Source organism: Trachemys scripta, chromosome 24 (genome assembly GCF_013100865.1).
Source record: "Trachemys scripta elegans isolate TJP31775 chromosome 24, CAS_Tse_1.0, whole genome shotgun sequence".
In the NCBI taxonomy this organism is placed as follows: Eukaryota; Metazoa; Chordata; order Testudines; family Emydidae; genus Trachemys; species Trachemys scripta.
The window spans coordinates 12,390,996-12,408,801 of record NC_048321.1 but is presented as its reverse complement, the minus strand read 5'-3'; the positions used below and the strand labels follow the sequence as shown (position 1 = coordinate 12,408,801).

General features: G+C 64.0%; 2 protein-coding genes across 3 annotated transcripts in view; one reads left to right on the top strand and one right to left on the bottom strand.

Moving 5' to 3' along the window:
- Positions 1 to 897: 897 nt before the first annotated feature.
- On the bottom strand, positions 898 to 6,256 carry LOC117869617 (sialic acid-binding Ig-like lectin 11). The gene is made up of 6 exons (XM_034756592.1): positions 6,147 to 6,256; positions 4,171 to 4,303; positions 3,631 to 4,011; positions 2,865 to 3,158; positions 1,806 to 2,078; positions 898 to 1,364 (listed from the first exon to the last, which is right to left on the bottom strand). The coding sequence occupies exons 2-6, from the start codon at positions 4,241 to 4,243 to the stop codon at positions 976 to 978; spliced, it is 1,410 nt and encodes a 469-aa protein (XP_034612483.1). The 5' UTR covers positions 4,244 to 4,303; positions 6,147 to 6,256; the 3' UTR covers positions 898 to 975.
- A 900-nt stretch (positions 6,257 to 7,156) lies between these two features.
- The window catches only part of LOC117869795 (NLR family CARD domain-containing protein 3-like), a 26,783-nt gene continuing 16,133 nt past the window's right edge, over positions 7,157 to 17,806 (top strand). The window contains exons 1-8 of one of the 2 annotated variants that reach the window (XM_034756897.1): positions 7,157 to 7,279; positions 8,206 to 8,536; positions 10,436 to 10,528; positions 11,097 to 11,153; positions 11,627 to 13,385; positions 13,673 to 13,759; positions 14,187 to 14,354; positions 15,075 to 15,384. In XM_034756897.1, the coding sequence (XP_034612788.1) occupies positions 7,184 to 7,279; positions 8,206 to 8,536; positions 10,436 to 10,528; positions 11,097 to 11,153; positions 11,627 to 13,385; positions 13,673 to 13,759; positions 14,187 to 14,354; positions 15,075 to 15,381 (2,898 nt within the window). In that variant the 5' untranslated portion in view covers positions 7,157 to 7,183 and the 3' untranslated portion in view covers positions 15,382 to 15,384. Of the gene's footprint in view, positions 7,280 to 8,205; positions 8,537 to 10,435; positions 10,529 to 11,096; positions 11,154 to 11,626; positions 13,386 to 13,672; positions 13,760 to 14,186; positions 14,355 to 15,074; positions 16,178 to 17,806 lie in introns of those variants that run through there. The other variant, XM_034756896.1, reaches the window with a different exon arrangement.

Sequence of the window (17,806 nt, the reverse complement as noted above, 5' to 3'; positions counted from 1 at the left end):
AACTCCCTGCTCAAAGCAGGACCAGTCCCCAACTAAATCATCCCAGCCAGGGCTTTGTCAAGCCTGACCTTAAAAACCTCTAAGGAAGGAGATACCACCACCTCCCTAGGTAACCCATTCCAGTGCTTCACCACCCTCCTAGTGAAATAGTGTTTCCTAATATCCAACCTAGACCTCCCCCACTGCAACTTGAGACCATTGCTCCTTGTTCTGTCATCTGCCATCATTGAGAACAGCCGAGCTCCATCCCCTTTGGACCCCCCTCACTTAATCCAGCAATTTGCCCCAGCAGGAATTTTTTCAGCTAATAAATTCCATCGCCTGGCAATTTTCATCGTTCATGAGGTTTTGTGGCCTGCAAATTGCCTTCAGCCGGTGCCGGTTTTGCCTGGGAAGTCCCTGGGGTCACAAAGTTTTGGGGGCTGTTTTCAATCGTTTCCCCTCCCCCTCCCTCCCCCCGGCTTGGAGAAGACAGAGTTGGAAGCTGGCTGCCACCTGGGGATTTGAATTCAGCACCTTGATTCTGCTCCGTCCCGGCACTCGGGGCACGAGGGGGCTCACACGCCTCTCTGAGCTGGCCGGCTCCCCAGCTCTGGACGGAGGAAGGCTTATAGCTGAGCGTTGAAACCACCTGTCTCTTCGGCTGAGGAGATCCCCTTCCCTCTCTCCGTGTATGGTGGGGCAGCTGGTCAGGTCCGAGATGTCTCATCTGCTCCTCTCCGTCCCCGAGCCAGGGTGAGTCAACAGGGAGGGGACTGATTGGGGTGAGCTTCATGGGGCTCAGGCTTCGAGCAGTTGCCTGGAGGNCACCTCCATATGGGGGCATGCAACAAAATTAATCTGGCGGGGGTGGGGCTGAGGAGTGTGGAGGGTGGGAGGGGCTCAGGGCTGGGGCAGAGGGTTGGGGTGCAGGGGGTGAGGGCTCTGGGTGGGGGTGCAGGCCGCGCTGATTAGGGGGAACTCCGGTTGGCAACCCTACATGCGGCCGATACCCCGGTCGGGGCATGTACATGAGCTGTTACGGTACCAGGGCACCCCATGCCCAGCCCCCCACCGGTCCCCGGTACCTGCGGGCACAAAGGGCAGCACGGCCTGGCTCTGTCCGTGGGCGTTGGTGGCAGTGCAGGACACGTTGGCCAGGGCCCGGGCCGGGCCCTGCAGCTCCCCACTCACGGCCGGGCCCCGCGCCCCCGAGGTCGCTCGCAGCTCAGGGCCCTCGAAGTCCCCCGGGAGGGTGCGGTTGGGCAAGCGCCACTCGAGGCGGGGTGGGGGGTTCCCCTCGGCCGTGCAGTGACACGTGGCCGTTCCTCCGGGCCCGCTGCCCCACACCGTGCAGTTCCCCTGTGGCAGCAGCTCCGGCGGGTCTGCAATGGGACACAGGACATGTGGGGCACTGAGCCCAGATCCCCCGGCCGCCCCTGAGCCAGCCAGCGCCCCGCCTGGGGGCCAGCGCCCCCTAGAGGGGAATGGCCTTGTGCCCCCTTCCCTGCCACCCAAGCCTTGGGGTTGATTGGGGCCAGCACCCTCTAAAGGGGAAAAGCCCCATGCCCCATTTCCCGCCACCCTGAGCCAGTCCCCCAAACTGGGGCTGGATCGGGGCCCGCACCCCCAGAGGGGAAAGGCCCCGTAGCTCTTTCTGCACCCCCCTGAGCCAGCCATTCCGCTGTCCCAGGACAGGATCGGGTCTAGCACCCCCTAGAGGGGAAAGGCCCCGTGTCTCATTCCCCACCCCCCTGAGCCCACCCCTGCCCTGTGGCCGGATCAGGGCCGGCGCCCCAACAGGGCAGGATCCCCCGCCCCCTCACACTCCACGTCGAGGTTTGCGGCGGGCGAGTCCTCCCCCAGGCCGATCTCGTTCTCGGCGGCGCAGCGGTAGGGCCCTGAGAGGCGCCCCACAGCCAGCACCGTCACCTCGGGGCCCCGGCCCAGCCCCCGCAGCAGGGCCCGGCGCGGCCCCTGGAACCAGCGGTAGGTGGTGGCCGGTGGGTGGCTCTGGCTGGTGCAGCGCAGGGTGACGTTGTCGCCTTCCTTCAGCCGGGCCGGCCCCACCACGGCCACAGCCGTGCCCCGCGGGCGATCTGGGGGGGAGGGGCACATTAGGGGGAACCTGCCCCCACCAGCCACCCCGAGACCCCAGAGCCGCCCCAGCCTCCGGCCTTCCCCGGAACATCATCTGTGCCACCCCCTCCCTCTCTGGGGCCAGCCCCCATCACGAGGGGAGAGCCCCCACCCTGCCCTCTGCAGAGCGGCGCCCCCAGTAACCCCCTGCCCTGCCCCTGCCCCACAGCGACCCCTCCTGACCCTCTGCCCCGCCCCCTGCCCCACAGCGCCCCCTGTTGACCCCACCCACCCTGCCCCCTACAGCACAGCGCCCCCTACTGACCCTCTGCCCCACCCCGTCCTGCACAGTGCCCCCTGCTGACCCCCTGCCCTGCCCCCTGCCCCACAGCACCCCCTGCTGACCTTCCGCCCACCCTCTGCAGCACGGCGCCCCCTCCTGCCCTGCTCCTGCACCACAGCGACCCCTACTGACCCCACCCACCCTGCCCCCTACAGCACAGCACCCCCTATTGACCCTCTGACCCGCCCCGTCCCCCACAGCGCCCCCTGCTGACCCCCTGCCCTGACCCCCGCACCACGGTGCCCTCTTCTGTCCCTTGCCCTGCCCCCTGTACCACACCCCTTCTCCTAACTCTCTGCCCCTCCCCATGCCCCACAGCGCCCCCTGCTGACCTTCGCCCTGCCCGTTGGAGCACTGCGCCCCCTAGTGCCAGGCTGGGGCATCGGGGCCAACCCTGCCTGCCATGGGAGAGCCCCCACCCTGCCCCCTGCAGCACAGCGCCCCCTAGCGCCCTCTCACTCACACTTGACCTGCAGGTACAGCCCGTTGCGAGCCTGCTGCTGGTTGGGGAAGGTGGCCGTGCACTGCAGGTACCGCCCGTGGTCCTTGTACGAGGGGGTGTAGCTCAGCTCCGACTCCGCCCGCCAGCCGCCCCCCGCCAGCCGCTCGTGGCTGGTCGCGGCTTTGCCCCCCCCGGGGCTCCAGCCCAGGCTGGGAGGGGCCGAGGGGCAGGTGTGGCGGATGGAGCAGGTGATGGTGGTTCGGTCGCCCTCGATCAGCACCCCGGGGTCGCTCAGCATCAGCGGGTCTGGAGTGTCTGGGGGAGACAGACGGGGAGGGTGTCACAGACTGCGGCGAGTGATTGGCCTCTGATTCAGCCACCTCTGGGATGGGTCACAGGGGCTGTTTATACAGGGGCTCCTCGCCCGGTGCCAAGATGCAGCCGCCTCTGGGGTGGGGTGCAGGGACTGCGTTCTCCCCCTGGCTCTGGGAGGGGAGTGGGGTCTAATGGTTAGAGCAGGGAGTGTTGCTGAGGTCTGTGCTTTTAATGGCTGGTAACAGAGGAAGCAGTTTTGGGGGAAGGGCTGGGGGAGGAAGTGGGGTTCCTGGGGGCTGTGCAGGGAGCTCTGTGGTTTTCCTTGATGTGGTGTCTGCATATGGGGTTGGGCGGCTGTTTATACAGGCATCCTGCAATGCGACCGCCTCTGGGGCGGAACCCTCTGCTGCCAGCCTCCCTTTGGCTGTATCCCTGGGGCTGCCCTGTGCGAGGTGCGGGGGTCTCCAGTTACCTGCCACCTCCACCCGGACTGTGATGTCGTAGAAGCGATGCCTGACAGAGTCGGGGTTGATCCAGACGTAGTAGCTCATGGAGTCCTCGCTCCGCACGGGGTTTATGCTCAGGGTGCAGTTCTTCATCTCCGGATCCCCCAGCAGCTGTGTCCGGGCCTGGTACTCGGCCAGCACGCTGGCCGTGCCCTTGCTGTTATAGATCTCGGGGTAGCCCCTGCTCCGGTACTGGTACCAGACCACGTTGAATGGACCGCCCAGGGACTCGCGGGAGCCGGGGTAGGTGAACGAACAGGGGATGACCACACAGGAACCCTTCAGAGCCCGGATGGTCCCAGGGAGCGAGGATGTCCAGGACCCAGAGACATGGCTGTAACACAACGCTGGAAAGACAGAATGTAGTGCTGAGGTGCAGCCACCTCTGGGGCGGGGCAGCTGGGGAACAGCCACACATAACGCCACACAGGTATGGCTCACCTGGGGCCGAGATGCAGCCACCTCTGGGGCGGGACAGCTGGGGAACAGGAATGGCAGAGACTTACCTTCCAGCAGGGCCAGCAGGAGGCGCTGCCACGTGAGGCTCACAGCGTGTCCGGCCTCGGGGGATCCGGCCATGTCAGGTGGATTGAATTAGGACCCCAGGTGTCCGTCCCCTCCACCTCTCTGCTGTGACCCCTGGGGGTGGAGAGAGAGCCGTGGGTTATAAGTGGAACTGCTCTAGCCTGGATTGGAGCCAGTGCCTGCCCCATAATGAGAAAGGCCCCATGCCCCATTCTCCGCCCCTGAGCCAGCCAGTCCCTGTCCTGGGGCCAGATCGGGGGCCCCGTATCTCACTCGCCCCAGGGACTCCCTCCCCCTTTGCTGTCTCTCCGCCCAGGGCGGTTGCAGCCCAAAACCCTTTGGCTTCCTTACGAAAACCAGCAGCTCAGTGTTGCTGGAGCCAATCCTGGCGGTGAAACTGGGGCGGGGGTCACCTGCCCCTCACCCGTCCCAGCTCCTCCCCTAGGAGAGACTCCGCCCCCACCCCAGGGAGCTGCTCACTCCCTTCCATCCCCCCTTCTACAGCAGGGAAACTGAGGCAGCAGCAGAGCTCAAAATAGAGCCAGGACTCCTGGGTTCTCTCCCTGGCTTTGGGAGGGGAGTGGGGTCTAGTGGCTAGAGCAGAGGGGGCTGGGAGCCAGGACTCCTGGGTTCTCTCCCTGGCTCTGGGAGCGGAGTGGGGTCTAGTGGCTAGAGCAGAGGGGGCTGGGAGCCAGGACTCCTGGGTTCTCTCCCTGGCTTTGGGAGGGGAGTGGGGTCTAGTGGCTAGAGCAGGGGGGGCTGGGAGCCAGGACTCCTGGGTTCTCTCCCTGGCTTTGGGAGGGGAGTGGGGTCTAGTGGCTAGAGCAGAGGGGGCAGGGAGCCAGGACTCCTGGGTTCTCTCCCTGGCTCTGGGAGACAAGTGGGCTCTGAGGTCAGGTGGGGGGAGGGGAGCCAGCAGCAGCCGGGCGCGGGCAGAGCAGACACACACACACAGGGAGGCACATGACCCAGCGCAGTCCCCCCCAGCTGCTGGCCGCTTGCCCAGGCCCGGCTCGGGGGAGCTCCCGGCCTCTGCACGGACCCAGGCCTCCCTCCCCCATGCCCCCCATCTCCCTCCACCATCTTCCCATCCACTCGCACCCCATCCCCCTCCTATCTATCCCCACCCACTCCCTCTCCCACCCCCAGCCATCCCATCTCAATCCACCATCTCCTTCCCCCACCCACCTATCCCCACCCACTCCCTCTCCCACCCCATCTCCCTACACCTTCTCCCTCCNCCCCATCTCCCCATCTCCCTCCCCCACCCATCTATCCCCACCCACTCCCTCTCACACCCCCAGCCACCCCATCTCCCTAGCCTCCCCCACACAACCTATCTATTCCTCCGTCCCCCATACACCCCTCTATCTATCCATCCCAATACACCCCCACAGGTATCCCCACACATCCCATCTATCCATCCCCATCCATCCCTCTGTCTATCCATCCATCCATCCACACCTCTAATTATCTACCACTATCCATCCCCTCCTGTCTAGCCCGTTACCCGCCCCCTTGCACTCTGGGCTCCCACACTTCTCTCAGGGCCCAGTCACAAGCTCCTGGTCAGTTTCACTTTCCTGTACCTATTTCTGGTCAGTTTCACTCTCCCGCCCTTGGCCTCCCCTTACCCCCTCTGGGCCTGACCCCCGCCCCCGGCTTGGGGTGTCTGATGCTGCGAAGGGGAGTGATGGCGGGGGGCTCAGTCCTTCAGGGTCTCAGCCAAAGAAAACCCGGGGAGGGGGAGCCAGGACTCCTGGGTTCTTGCCCTGGCTCTGGGCGAGGGAAGTGGGGTCCAGGGATTAGTGCAGGGAGGCTGGGAGCCAGGACTCCTGGGTTCTACCCCTGGCTCTGGGACCGGGGGAGGGGGTTCTGTCCGACACACCCCACCCTTCCTTCCATTTCTCCCCTCTTCACCCCCAACTTGCTGCGCTGGGAATTCCCGGGAGCTCACCAGGCAGGGCCGGCGTCCGGCCGGATCCCAGCGCCCCCAAAGCTGGCCCAAGCCTGGCTCTCGCTGGCTTCCTCTTGCCCTCCTTTTCTCTCCGTCCTCTCTGCGCTCCGGCCAACTATAAATAATTGCTTCACTGTCGCCCTGGGGCCCGGCTGAATCTGTGAGCTGCAGCTCCCGCCCCCCCCCCCCCCCCGCTTCCCCACAAGTCCCATGTCTGCTCTGGCACATGCCGTGGAGGGGCATTGGGGGGGGACACCTAGGGGCTCCCACCCCCTACACATCCCCATCTTTGGCCCGGCATTGCTGGAATAAAGCAGGAGAGAGACAGAGTGTGAGTGTGTGTCCATGTTTGCGTCCCCTTCCCTGCGGCAGCAGGCCAGGCAGAGCGTGTGTGTGTCTGAGACACGCTGCGGGTGTGGTTGTGACACGGGGCAGGTGTGACACTGCCGGGGGTTTCACACAAGGAGATATTCACAGGGCAAAGGCCTCCACTTGGAATGGTCTCGCGGCACCGATAAGGCGACAGATTAACACACACGCTGCTCCACAGACACATACACGCAAATTACACTGAACAGTTAGAGCTACAAACAGAACAGAGAGAGGGAAGAGGTCAGGAGTGAGGGACACCGGCAGGGCTTGGGGGGGGGGGGGGGGGGGGGGGGGGGGGGCCAAGGGCTGGGCTAGCAGGGGCTGTGGGTCGGGAGTGAGGGGCACCGGTAGAGCTGGGGGAGGGCTCGTTGCCAGGTGACTAGCGGAGACCAGAGCAGACACCACATCAAGGAAAAACACAGAGCTCCCTGCACAGCCCCCCAGAGTCCCACTTCTGCCCCCTGACCCAGGCTGGGCCCAGCTCTTCCCCCCAAAACTGCTTCCTCTGTTACCAGCCATTAAAAGCACCGACCTCAGCAACGCTCCCTGCTCTAACCACTAGACCCCACTCCCCTCCCAGAGCTAGGGGGAGAACCCAGGAGTCCTGGCTATCACCCAGGGAGGGAGGGGCTATTACCCAGCAAGGCCTTTGCTGATTGTGGTTAATGATTGAGCCAAAGGTTGCTCTCGGTAGAGCTGAGATCCTGCCCCGCCCCGGGAGCAGCAGGGCGCAGGGGCTTTGCAGACCCAGCTGGACCCAGGTAGGACCCACAACACCACTGCCCTGTCCCACCGGGAGCAGGATGGGGCCTAGTGATTAGAGCAGGGGAGCCAGGATGCCTAGGTTCTCTCCTGGCTCTGGGAGGGGTGGGGGATTAATGCTTAGAGCAGAGGGGGCTGGGAGGGAGCCCGGACTCCTGGGTTCTATCCCAGCTCAGGGGGAAGGGGGGTCTAGTGGGTTAGAGCGGGGGCGGGGCTGGGAGTTCAGTCCCCATGGCCCAGATCCGGCCCTCACCTGTCTGCTGGGGCTGCTGGCAAGGGGGTGGTGAGCTCCCCTGGGGGGACGTGGTCCATCTCCCGGGACAGGGCTGAGACTGGACACACTCACTTCACAGACAGGACCATGACACTGAAGGAGCCCAGAGTGAATCCCCCACTGGGGCTGGATCCCCATTCCCTGCCCCTCCCCCCAGTCACCCCACCCCCCGCTCAGTGACTGGAGGGCTGTAGCAGTGGAATGAAGGTCAAGTTCTCTGCTCCTTGGAATGAGCGGAGATAAGATGCCCCGCCCCACCCCGCCCTCCCCACATCATCCACCCCCTGTCACAGCCCAGCCGAGCTGCCAAGCCAGGATCGGCTGGGTGGGTGACAGGACGGGAGACCAGCTGCAGAGGGCGCTGTGCTGCAGGGCTGGGGGCTCTCCCCCAGCAGTCAGGGCTGGCCCCAATGCCCCAGGGCAGCGCTAGGGGGCGCTGTGCTGCAGGGCGGGGGGCTCTCCCCCAGCAGTCAGGGCTGGCCCCAATGCCCCAGGGCAGCGCTAGGGGCTCAGGACGGGGCGCTCTCCCCTCCAATTTAGACTATTCATCGCATTTTCCTGGCTCTGGGAGGGGAGTGGGGGATAGTGGTTAGAGCAGGGGAGGGGGGCTGGGAGCCAGGACTCCTGGGTTCTCTCTCTGTCTCTCCCCAGCAGATGCCTGCCCCCCAGCATTACCCCGAGCTGATCCAGCAGCACCGGCAGGCCCTGCTCTGCTGGATTAAGGGGAACCCCCAGCCCCTGCTGCGTCGGCTCCACGACACCAAGGTGCTGAGCCAGGACGAGTACTTCAACCTGCTGGAGACGGCCCCCGAGATGAACCAGGTCATCGCGCTGCTGGAGTCGGTCAGCCAGGGTGTCGAGCGGAGCCGGTGCTTCCTGGAGGCGCTGCGGGAGCTGCAGGAGGAATACGGCGCCGAGCTCCAGCAATGGCTGAAGGAGAAGTACCCGGAGAAAAAGAGACCGTGTCCTCCATTGCAACCAGGTACGGGGCCTGTCCCCTCTAGGGCGCACCAGCTCCCACCCAGCCCCAGGGTGGGGCACTGCCTGGCTCAGGGGGGTGGGACACGTGGCCTGTCCCCTCCAGGGGGCGCCAGCTCCCATCCAGCCCCAGCCGTGGGGCACTGCCTGGCTCAGGGGGGCTGGCACTGGGGGCTGCATCTGTAATTTGGGAGAAATCACAGGAACGCCATAAGGTTCTGCCTCACGTCAGCCATCGCTGTGTCCAGGTGTCTTTCCCATCCCTTCCTCCAGCTTTCCATCTTCAACCATCCCTCCGTCTACCCGGCTTTCTTTTACAGCCTTCCACGTGGCCAGCCGTGGTTTTATGTCCCTCCAACCTGCCGTCCAAACAGCCTGTTTGATATCCATCATCCTTCCGTCTTTCTGTACCCAGCCAGCCTTCCGATCCACCCACCCGTCCACCCATCCTTCTCTATTTCCATCCACCCATCCATCCATCAACCCCCCCCATCCATCCGTCCATCCATCCAACCTTCCACCCGACCTTCCACCCATCATTCTCTAGTTCCATTCACCCACCCACCCTTCCACCTATCCTTCTTTTATAGCTATCCATACAAATAACTGCCCTTTTTTCCATCTATCCATCCAACCCCCCCACCCACCCATCCAACCCCCCAACTATCCATCCACCCATCCAACTTTCCATCCATCCTTCTTTTACTGCTACCCATACATACATCCAATTATCCTTCTTTATATCCATCCATCCACCCATGCAACTTCTTTATATCCATCCACCCATCACAGGGTTCTCTACTCACCACTGGAGCGCCTCCTCCTGGCCCCTTGGAGGATTAGTGCTTTCCAGGTCCGATGCCCCTTCTGCAGGGTTGCGCCCCCTGCTGTCTCTCTCTCTCTCACTCTCACTCTCAGACTCCGAGTGCTCTCCCTTCAAGGCTCGGCCCTCTGGCCAGCTCACCCTGGGTTTTCCCCCTTCCAGGGTATCAAAGTCTTTCCATAGTAACTGTCTCCAGCTGTCTTCTCAGTCACTGCCCAGGTGGCACCACTTCCCCAGGGGCTGGTGGGTAACACGGACCCAGCCTCTATTCCAGGTTCCAGCCCAGCAACCTTCTAATCCACAGCCAAGGTCTGCACCAGCTTAAACCTCGCTGGCCTTTCCCTGCCCCTCTCCCCCGGCTCCCTTCCTTCCCTCGCTAACGTCCAGACAGTGGCTGCAGGCTCCTTCCTTGCAGCCCCCTTCTGCTGCGAGTTTCCTGGCTTTATCCCAGCCCCACCTGTTCCCGCTCAGCCGGGCTCCATCACCAGTCAGGGGTTACTTCAGCCGCTCAGTTCCCCTTAGCTGTGGCCTACACAGTTAACTGGCCCCTTCTCAGCCTCGTCCCATCCTTTTTATATCCCTCCAACCATCCATCCAGCCTTCAATCCATCTACCCATCCACCTTCCATCCATCTACCCTTCCAACCTTCCATTCATCCAACCTTTTCCATCCATGTCTTTTTATATCTATCCACCTAACCAACGTCCATCCACCTTCCATCCATCTACGCATCCAGCCTTCAATCCATGCAACCTTCCACCCATCCATCCATCTTCTTTACGTCCATCCACCCACACCGCCAGCCTTCCATCCACCACTTTTATTTCCATCCATCCCCACATCCAGACTTGCAGCCTTCTTCCACCCATCTGTCATTTTATATCCATCCACCCACCCATCCAACCTTCCAGCTGTCCATCTTTCTCGTATCTATTTACTCATCCGACTCTCCTTTTGATATCCATCCATCCACACATCCAGCCACCTTTCTTTAATATTCATACAGCCAACTCTCTTTTTTTTATAGCCATCCACCCATCCAACCACTATTTTTATCTCCATCCATCTTTCTTTTGCAGACAATCCCAACCCTCCGAAATCCAACCACACATTCCTGCGGAAAATCCTGCGGAAACACACCAAGAAGTATGAGCCAACCCCAGAGCCGCCAGGTGAGACCCCCCCTGCCACCAACCAACCTCAGGAACAATTATCAATGCGGGATCATCAGCTCAAGACAGGCTGGGAGGGGAGTGCGGTCTAGTGGGTTAGAATAGGGGGACTGGGAGCCCGGACTCCTGGGTTCTATCCCTGTCTCTGGGAGGGGAATGGGGTCTAGTGGTCAGAATAGGGGGACTGGGAGCCAGGGCTCCTGGGTTCTATCCCTGTCTCTGGGAGGGGAATGGGGTCTAGTGGTTAGCATGGGGGGGCTGGGAGCCAGGGCTCCTGGGTTCTCTCCCCAGCTCTGGGAGGGGAATGGGGTCTAGTGGTTAGCATGTGGGGGCTGGGAGCCCGGACTCCTGGGTTCTATCCTCAGCTCTGGGAGGGGAGTGGGGTCTGGTGGTGAGAGTGGGAGGCAGCTGGGAGCCAGGACTCCTGGGTTCTCTCCCCAGTTCTGAGGCCACAGCTGGATGTCATGGAGGAGGGGTGGGCAGGGAGAGGCTTGGCACAGCCCAGCTCTGGGGCCCGGATTTGGGTCCTTCCCCCAAGCAACAAGGACACTTGTCCCTTGTCCAACAGGTGAGGAGCGCACCGGGAACCTGAACTTCCGAAAGGCCCCGAGCGCCCCGCTGAAAGGTATGGAGTGAGGGGGCTGGGTTGGGGAGGGAGGTCAGGGGGAGGGTCAGGGTGTTGGAAGCAGGGGAGCAAGTTGGGGTGACAGGCCTGGGGAAAGGAGGGAAAGTTGTGGGGAGGGACGGAGGGGTGGGAGAGAGGGTCGGGGGTTGGGGGCAGGGCCAGGGATGGTGGGTCAGGTTAGGGGAGTTGGGAAAGGATCTTGGGGTTGGGGGCGAGGCAGGGGCAGAGATGGGGGTTGAGGGGAGGATTTGGGGGCAGAGATGGGGGAGTTACAGAGGGATTGGGGGCAAAGATGGGGGTTGAGGGAGGCCTGGGAGAGGGGGGATTGGGGGGGACAGATAGTGCAGAAGGACTGGGGGCTGGGAGGGCTGGAGGAGTTAGGAGGCGGATCGAGGCGTGAGGGGCAGACCCAGGGGTCTGGGGGGGGGTGCAGACACTCGACCCCCCCACAGCTGTTCCTCCCCTCCCCCCAGCTGTCCTGCAGCGGCACCGGGCCTCTCTGCTGCGGCATACCCAGCAGCTGTGCACCAACGCCTGTGACGCCCGCTCCTGCGGCCTCCTCGAGATCCGCTACACCCCGCTGCTGCTGCTGGACAACTCCAGCCCCACCGCCCCCCCCGGGCACGAGCACCTGGCCCTGGCCGCCCACCGCGCCCGCCTCCTCCCGCCCCACCCCCCCCCCCGGCCCCCCCCCCCCCCCCCCCTGGCCCCGCTGCCCACCGAGACCCAGGCCCCCCGCCGGGTGGCCCTGAGCGGCGCCGCTGGCATCGGCAAGAGCGTGACCGTGCAGAAGATCTTGCACGACTGGGCGCTGGGCGCGGCGTTCCAGGGCCCCCTTTGCGCCTTGGATTTCTCCTGCCGGGAGCTCAGCGTGATGTCCAGCCCAGTCACGCTGGAGGGGCTGATCTGTGCCAAGCGTCCCCACCTCCAGGAGGTGCTGCCCGAGCTGCTGGCGCGGCCAGGGGACCTCCTCATCCTCGTGGACGGTTTGGACGAATTCCGGCACCCGCTGGAAGGCGGAACTCCCCGCCACCGGCCCGGCCACCCGGCCCACGTCAAGGAGCTGCTGCGGGGACTCCTCGACGGGACCCTGCTGCCCGGGGCGGCCGTCGTGGTGACGTCCCGGCCGTGCCCGGCCCTCTCCGGCATCCCCTTTGATCGCCGCTTGCTGATCCTCGGCTTTGACGAGGACCAGGTGGAGGACTACTTCCACCGGTTCTTCCGGGATGCCGAGCGAGCCGCTGCCGTGCAGGGCTACATCTCCGGCCACCAAGGCTTAGCCGGGCTTTGCTTCATCCCCCTCTACTGCTTCATCTTATGCACCGCCCTGGGGGAGTTCTTCCCCGCCGGCCAGGCAGCTGACCCATCTCCGCCCACCACCATCACCGAGGTCTATCGCTGCTATATGGCCACCATCCTGGGTCGCAGCTGGTCTCCGGAGCCGGGTGCCGGGCAGCTGGTCCTGCACCTGGGGCGCCTGGCGTACGCCGCCCTGTTGGCCGGCAAGATCCTCTTCACCCCAGCTGAGCTGCGGGAATTCGGATTCGACCCCCAAGACCTTCCGGGCACTTTCTTCAACCCCATCTTCTCCAGAGAAGACCACCAGGTCTATTGCTTCTTCCACCTGACGGTGCAGGAGTTCCTGGCCGCGCTCTACTGCGTGGCTGCCCTGGATCCTGGCGCCGAGGACCTCACGTCCTGCCTGGATCTCTGGTGGGAGGGATTGGCCCAGCAGGACGGGGACCCGGAGCCCTCCTGGACGTCACCAGGCGAATCCAGTCTCCTCCACTCCACCAGGCAGCTCCTGAGGGGCCACCAGCCCCGGTGGGACAATCTCCAGATGTTCGCCAGGTTCTTCATGGGGCTGCTGACCTCCAGGATGGAGGGGAAGCTGGAGGGGTTGGCCGCAGGCTTCTCCGGAGACGTGCTGGGGCCCGTGGCGGACTGGCTGGGGAGGAAGCTCAGGGGAGACACCGAGAGGCGCCTCCTCTCGCTCCTGCACTGCGTGGCGGAGCTGCGCCAGGAGGGGGTGACGGGCCGGGTGGCCCGCGAGCTGGAGGACGTCAACCTCTTCAAGGTGACCCTCAATCCAGCCGACTGCGCCGCCCTGGCCTACGTGCTGGGGGCCTCCGAGCCCGGGAGAGTGAAGAACCTCAACTTGAGCTACAGCAACATGGGCATGGCTGGGCTGCGCAGGATCCGGGGGCTGTTGCACCGCTGCGAGACGCTGCAGTGAGTGTGTGTGCGTGTGTGTGTGTGTGTGTGCGCGTGCACGCCACCCAGGACTCCTGGGTTCTAGCCCCAGCTCTGGGAGGGGGCCTAGTGGTTAGAGCAAGGGGGGCTGGGAGTCAGGACTCCTGGGTTCTATCCCTGGCTGTGGGTGGGGAGTGGGGGTCTAGTGGTTAGAGCGGCGGGGGGGGGGGGATTAAGAGCCAGGGCTCCTGGGTTCTATCCTAGGCTCCGGGAGCGGGGGGTGCTCGGTGCTCCGGTCCCCTCTCACGCTGACCACTCCTCTGTAGGTTGCGCTACAATTCTCTGGACAAGGAGGCAGCCGTCATAGAGGCTGAGGTGCTGAGATCCCCCCAGTGCCAAGTGAAACGGCTGCTGTGAGTGACCACTGCCCCAGGATGGGGCGCAGGCTGGCAGGGGCGGGGGGGGGGGCAATGGGGCACATGGGCTTTCCCCTCTAGGGGGCCCCAGCTCTGATCCAGCCCCAGCGTGGGGACTGGCTGGCTCAGGGGGGCAGAAAATGGGCTTTGAGCCCTTCTAACTCCATATGGGAATTGAGTTTGCTGGGTCTCAGCCCCGTTCCCAGCAGGGACAGGGACTCCCCCTCTCCCCCCTCAGATACTAACTGACCCCTTTGCTGGCAGCCCCAAAAGAGATGCCAAGGGCTGGCTGGGCCATGGGGCGCGAGCCCCCCTCTCTGGGGTTCAGGGCTGGGATGCACCCAGAGTTGTCAGGCTGGAGGGGATTTCTGAGGTGGCCCCTTCCCCGCCCTCGAGTGGATCCCGTCGCTCTGCTTCCCTGCAGACTGTGCGGGAACTGCCTGGGATCGGAGGGGGCGAGGCGGCTGTGGGAGGCCCTGCGGGAGAACCGCACGCTGGAGGAGCTGTACCTGGACATCACCGGCATCACCGACAGCGGCCTGGACAACCTGCTGCCCTGTCTCCTGGCCAACAGCACCCTCCGGCTCCTGACGTGAGTGCCAACAGCTCCCTGCAGAGGGCTCTGTGCGGCGAGGGGAGCTCTCCCCTGACAGGCAGGGCTGGCCCGGAGCCCCAGCATGGCACTAGGGGGCGCTGTGCTGCAGGGGGTGGGATGGGGACTCTCCCCTGGCAGTCAGGGCTGGCCCCGATGCCCCTGGGTGGCGCTAGGGGGCGCTGTGCTGCAGGGATGGGATGGGGGCTCTCCCCTGGCAGTCAGGGTTGGCCCCAATACCCCTGCGGAGCGCTAGGGGGCGCTGTGCTGCAGGGGGTGGGATGGGGGTTCTCCCCTGGCAGTCAGGGTTGGCCCCAATACCCCTGCGGGGCACTAGGGGGCGCTGTGCTGCAGGGCCCCGATGCCCCTGGGTGGCACTAGGGGGCGCTGTGCTGCAGGGGTGGGATGGGGACTCTCCCCTAGCAGTCAGTTCTGGCCCCAATATTGCATCTCTGCACCGGGTGAGGGGGTCCTTGTATAAACAGCCCGCACGCTCCACCACAGAGGTGGCCGCACTTCAGTGTTGAGTGAGGGATCCCTGTATAACTAGCCCTCATGCTGCACCCCAGCAGCAGCAGCCGCATCTCAGCGCCCAATATATACAATGGCTCCACCGCTGCCAGCCCCCAGCGAGCAATCCCAATATAAACCGGCCGCTGCACCCCAGAGGCAGCTGCATCTTTGCGATCCCCTGATGTGTTGTCCCCCGCCTCTGGGCAGCATCGTGGGGAACCGGCTGAGCGAGGCCGGGCAGCGGATCCTGTCGGAGCTGAGCCGTCGCAAGCCAGGCCTGAAGGTGATCAGCACGTTCGAGAGCGACATGGGCCTGCTCCAGGCCTACCTGGACTGGGTGGAAGAGATCAAGGCCGACCCCGACCAGATGGACGCCGTGAAGAACGCCGACGCCCTGCGCTGCATCGTCTCCGTCCTCCGGGACTTGGACGAATCCAGGACCAGCCCCGAGGCCCGGGCCAGAATCCGAGAGCTGAGGAGAGAGATCAGCGCCCTCCTGGGGGAGAAGGAATGAAAGGTGCTAGGAGCTGCACATCTCGCTACTAGGCTCCTTCCCGCCACCGGGGGGAGACACTCACTCAGATCCCCCATGATGCCATCTGGGTAAAGCTGTAGGGTAACTTAGGTGTTTAGGGGAGCTGGAAACAGGACACGGGGCCTTTCCCCTGTAGGGGGCGCTGGCGCCCATCCAGGCCCAGGTTGGGGGACTGGCTGGCTCAGGGGGACGGGGAATGGGACCTTTCCCCTCTAGGGGCCACTGGCACCAATCCAGCCCCTGGGTGGGGGGCTGGCTGGCTCAGGGGGGCAGGGAATGGGAATGGGCCTTTCCCTGCTTGGGGGTGCTGGCTCCCATCCGGCCCCAGATTATTCCCATCCGAATGGCTGTGTGTAATGACGGCGAGGTTCTCAGCTCCGTTCCCAGTAGGGCGGACACCCCCATTACCCTCCCCACCACAAGGACATTAAGCAGCCCCATTGCCGCCATGGAGTCTGAATCCCCTCCTCCCTCATCTGCAGGGCATGGAGATAAACTGGCAGAGGGATGTGGGGTGGGGCCGGAGGGGTCTGCCTGTGAATTTCACAGCAAGAGCTGGGATAGAACCCAGCTGCCAGTGCCTGGGAGTTACGGAGAATCCCTCTCATTCTGAGCACTATAGGGGACATGACACACGCTAGAACATATCTACTTCCCTGCCGCAGGGGGTACTAGTGAGTACATCATCAGATCCACACTCCTCTGCTAATTTCAGTATAAACTCGCTCCGGGGTGGGAATGTTTTCATATAAATCCCCTTTAAAAAGGGAGCTATTTGTAATGAATAAATTTGTATTCCTAGTCATTGTTTGTATTGCTGTAGCCCTCAGAGCCCGAGTCCCGGGGGCTGACGCCGATGCCCCGGCACGGCGCTGGGGGGCGCTGTGCTGCAGGAAACAGGGCAGGGTGGGGGCTCTCCCCTGGCAGTCAGGGCTGGCCCCGATGCCCCTGGGCAGCTTATTGGGTGCTATGGTGAGATATTGTCCCAGTTTGCTCAGGGAGTCTCTGGATGGATGGGGTGGGGGGTGTCGGATCATCCCACCCCTAAATCCTGGGTTGACCCAGTCTAGCCGGGCCCCCCTACTGCCCCCCTTCTCCCTAGGGAGACCCCCCAAATTCCCCCTTCCTTACCCTAATACCCCACCCCATTCCCCATATTTGGGGAGTCCAAGCCCAGTTCACCCCCAAACACCTGGCACCCCCTCCCCGGACAGCCTGGCTCCCCCTCCCTCTCTGCTGCCCCAGAGACCCCAGGCTGGGGGTATGTGGATGGAGAGGGGGGTTCTGGGTGAAATTCCCATGGGGGGAACCACCCCTCTGCAGGGGGCATTGGGGTGCAATTTCCCCCCACTCCACCCTGCCCCCCCTTTTGCTGCACACTGGACCCCTCCCCCATTTCTCTGTGTTAAGGACCTACCCCCCAGACCAGAGTTTGATCCCCTCCTCAGGGGCCCTGATCCTTTTCCCCACATGCCAGGGGCCCTGATCCTGGCCTTCCCCTTCCCCACAGTGGGCTGCCCCCCTCCCCCTCATAAACCAGATTAGCCCAGCCCCCCACTAATCCCGGTAGGCAGCGACTGGCTGCTGGGCCAACTCCCCCAGCCCAGGGTGGCCAGGCCAGGGGGCTGAAGCAGCTGCCGGTGGGGCAGAGCCCACCCCCCATCTCCTGTGCGCAGTTGGGGGGATTTGGGCTACCCCAGGGGCCCAGCTGGCAGGAGAAGCTGCAGAGTTAGAAACCCCATCTCGCTAAGCCCCGCCCCAAATAGGCGTAGGTCCCGCCCACATCCCAATAGGCCCCGCCCCAAAGAACCATAGTCCCCTCCCATCCATGTCACCGCCCCCGGTCATTTTCAGGTCCCGCCCGTCCCCTACGAAGCTCCGCCCTATCTCCTACAGCCTTTCTCCAGGCTCCGCCCCATCTCGCCACAAGCTCCGCCCTCCGCCCGTCTAGCCACGCCCCACCGCGTGGCGCTGATCGGTTTATTCCGCCCACGGAGCCGGGACCATGGAGGGGCCGAGCGGGGCCGCTCGGAGCGCGGGGTGAGGGGCGGGGCGCTGCCCTCCTCCCCATAGACCCTCCCTTCCACCCCATAGACTCCCAGCCAGGGACCCCCCCTTCCACGCCATAGACCCCCCCAGCCGCCCATGGGACCCCCAGCCAGGGAAACCCTCCTCTACAGAACCCCCCCTCCACCCCATAGACCTCCCCCAGGGACCCCCTCCACCCCATAGATCTCCCCCAGGGACCCCCCTCCACCTCATAGATCCCCCTTCCACCTCATAGACCCCCCCAGGGACCCCCCTCCACCTCATAGATCCCCCTTCCACCCCATAGACCCCCCCAGGGACCCCCCTCCACCTCATAGATCCCCCTTCCACGCCATAGACCTCCCCAGCCGCCCAT

Coding starts and splice junctions, on each gene's coding strand:
- LOC117869617 (XM_034756592.1), bottom strand. CDS start 4,243: ATGGCCGGATCCCCCGAGGCCGGACACGCTGTGAGCCTCACGTGGCAG. Junction 3,159..3,630: donor AGTCCGGGTGGAGGTGGCAG/GTAACTGGAGAC, acceptor TGTCTCCCCCAG/ACACTCCAGACCCGCTGATG. Junction 2,079..2,864: donor GCTGTACCTGCAGGTCAAGT/GTGAGTGAGAGG, acceptor CCTCCCCCCCAG/ATCGCCCGCGGGGCACGGCT.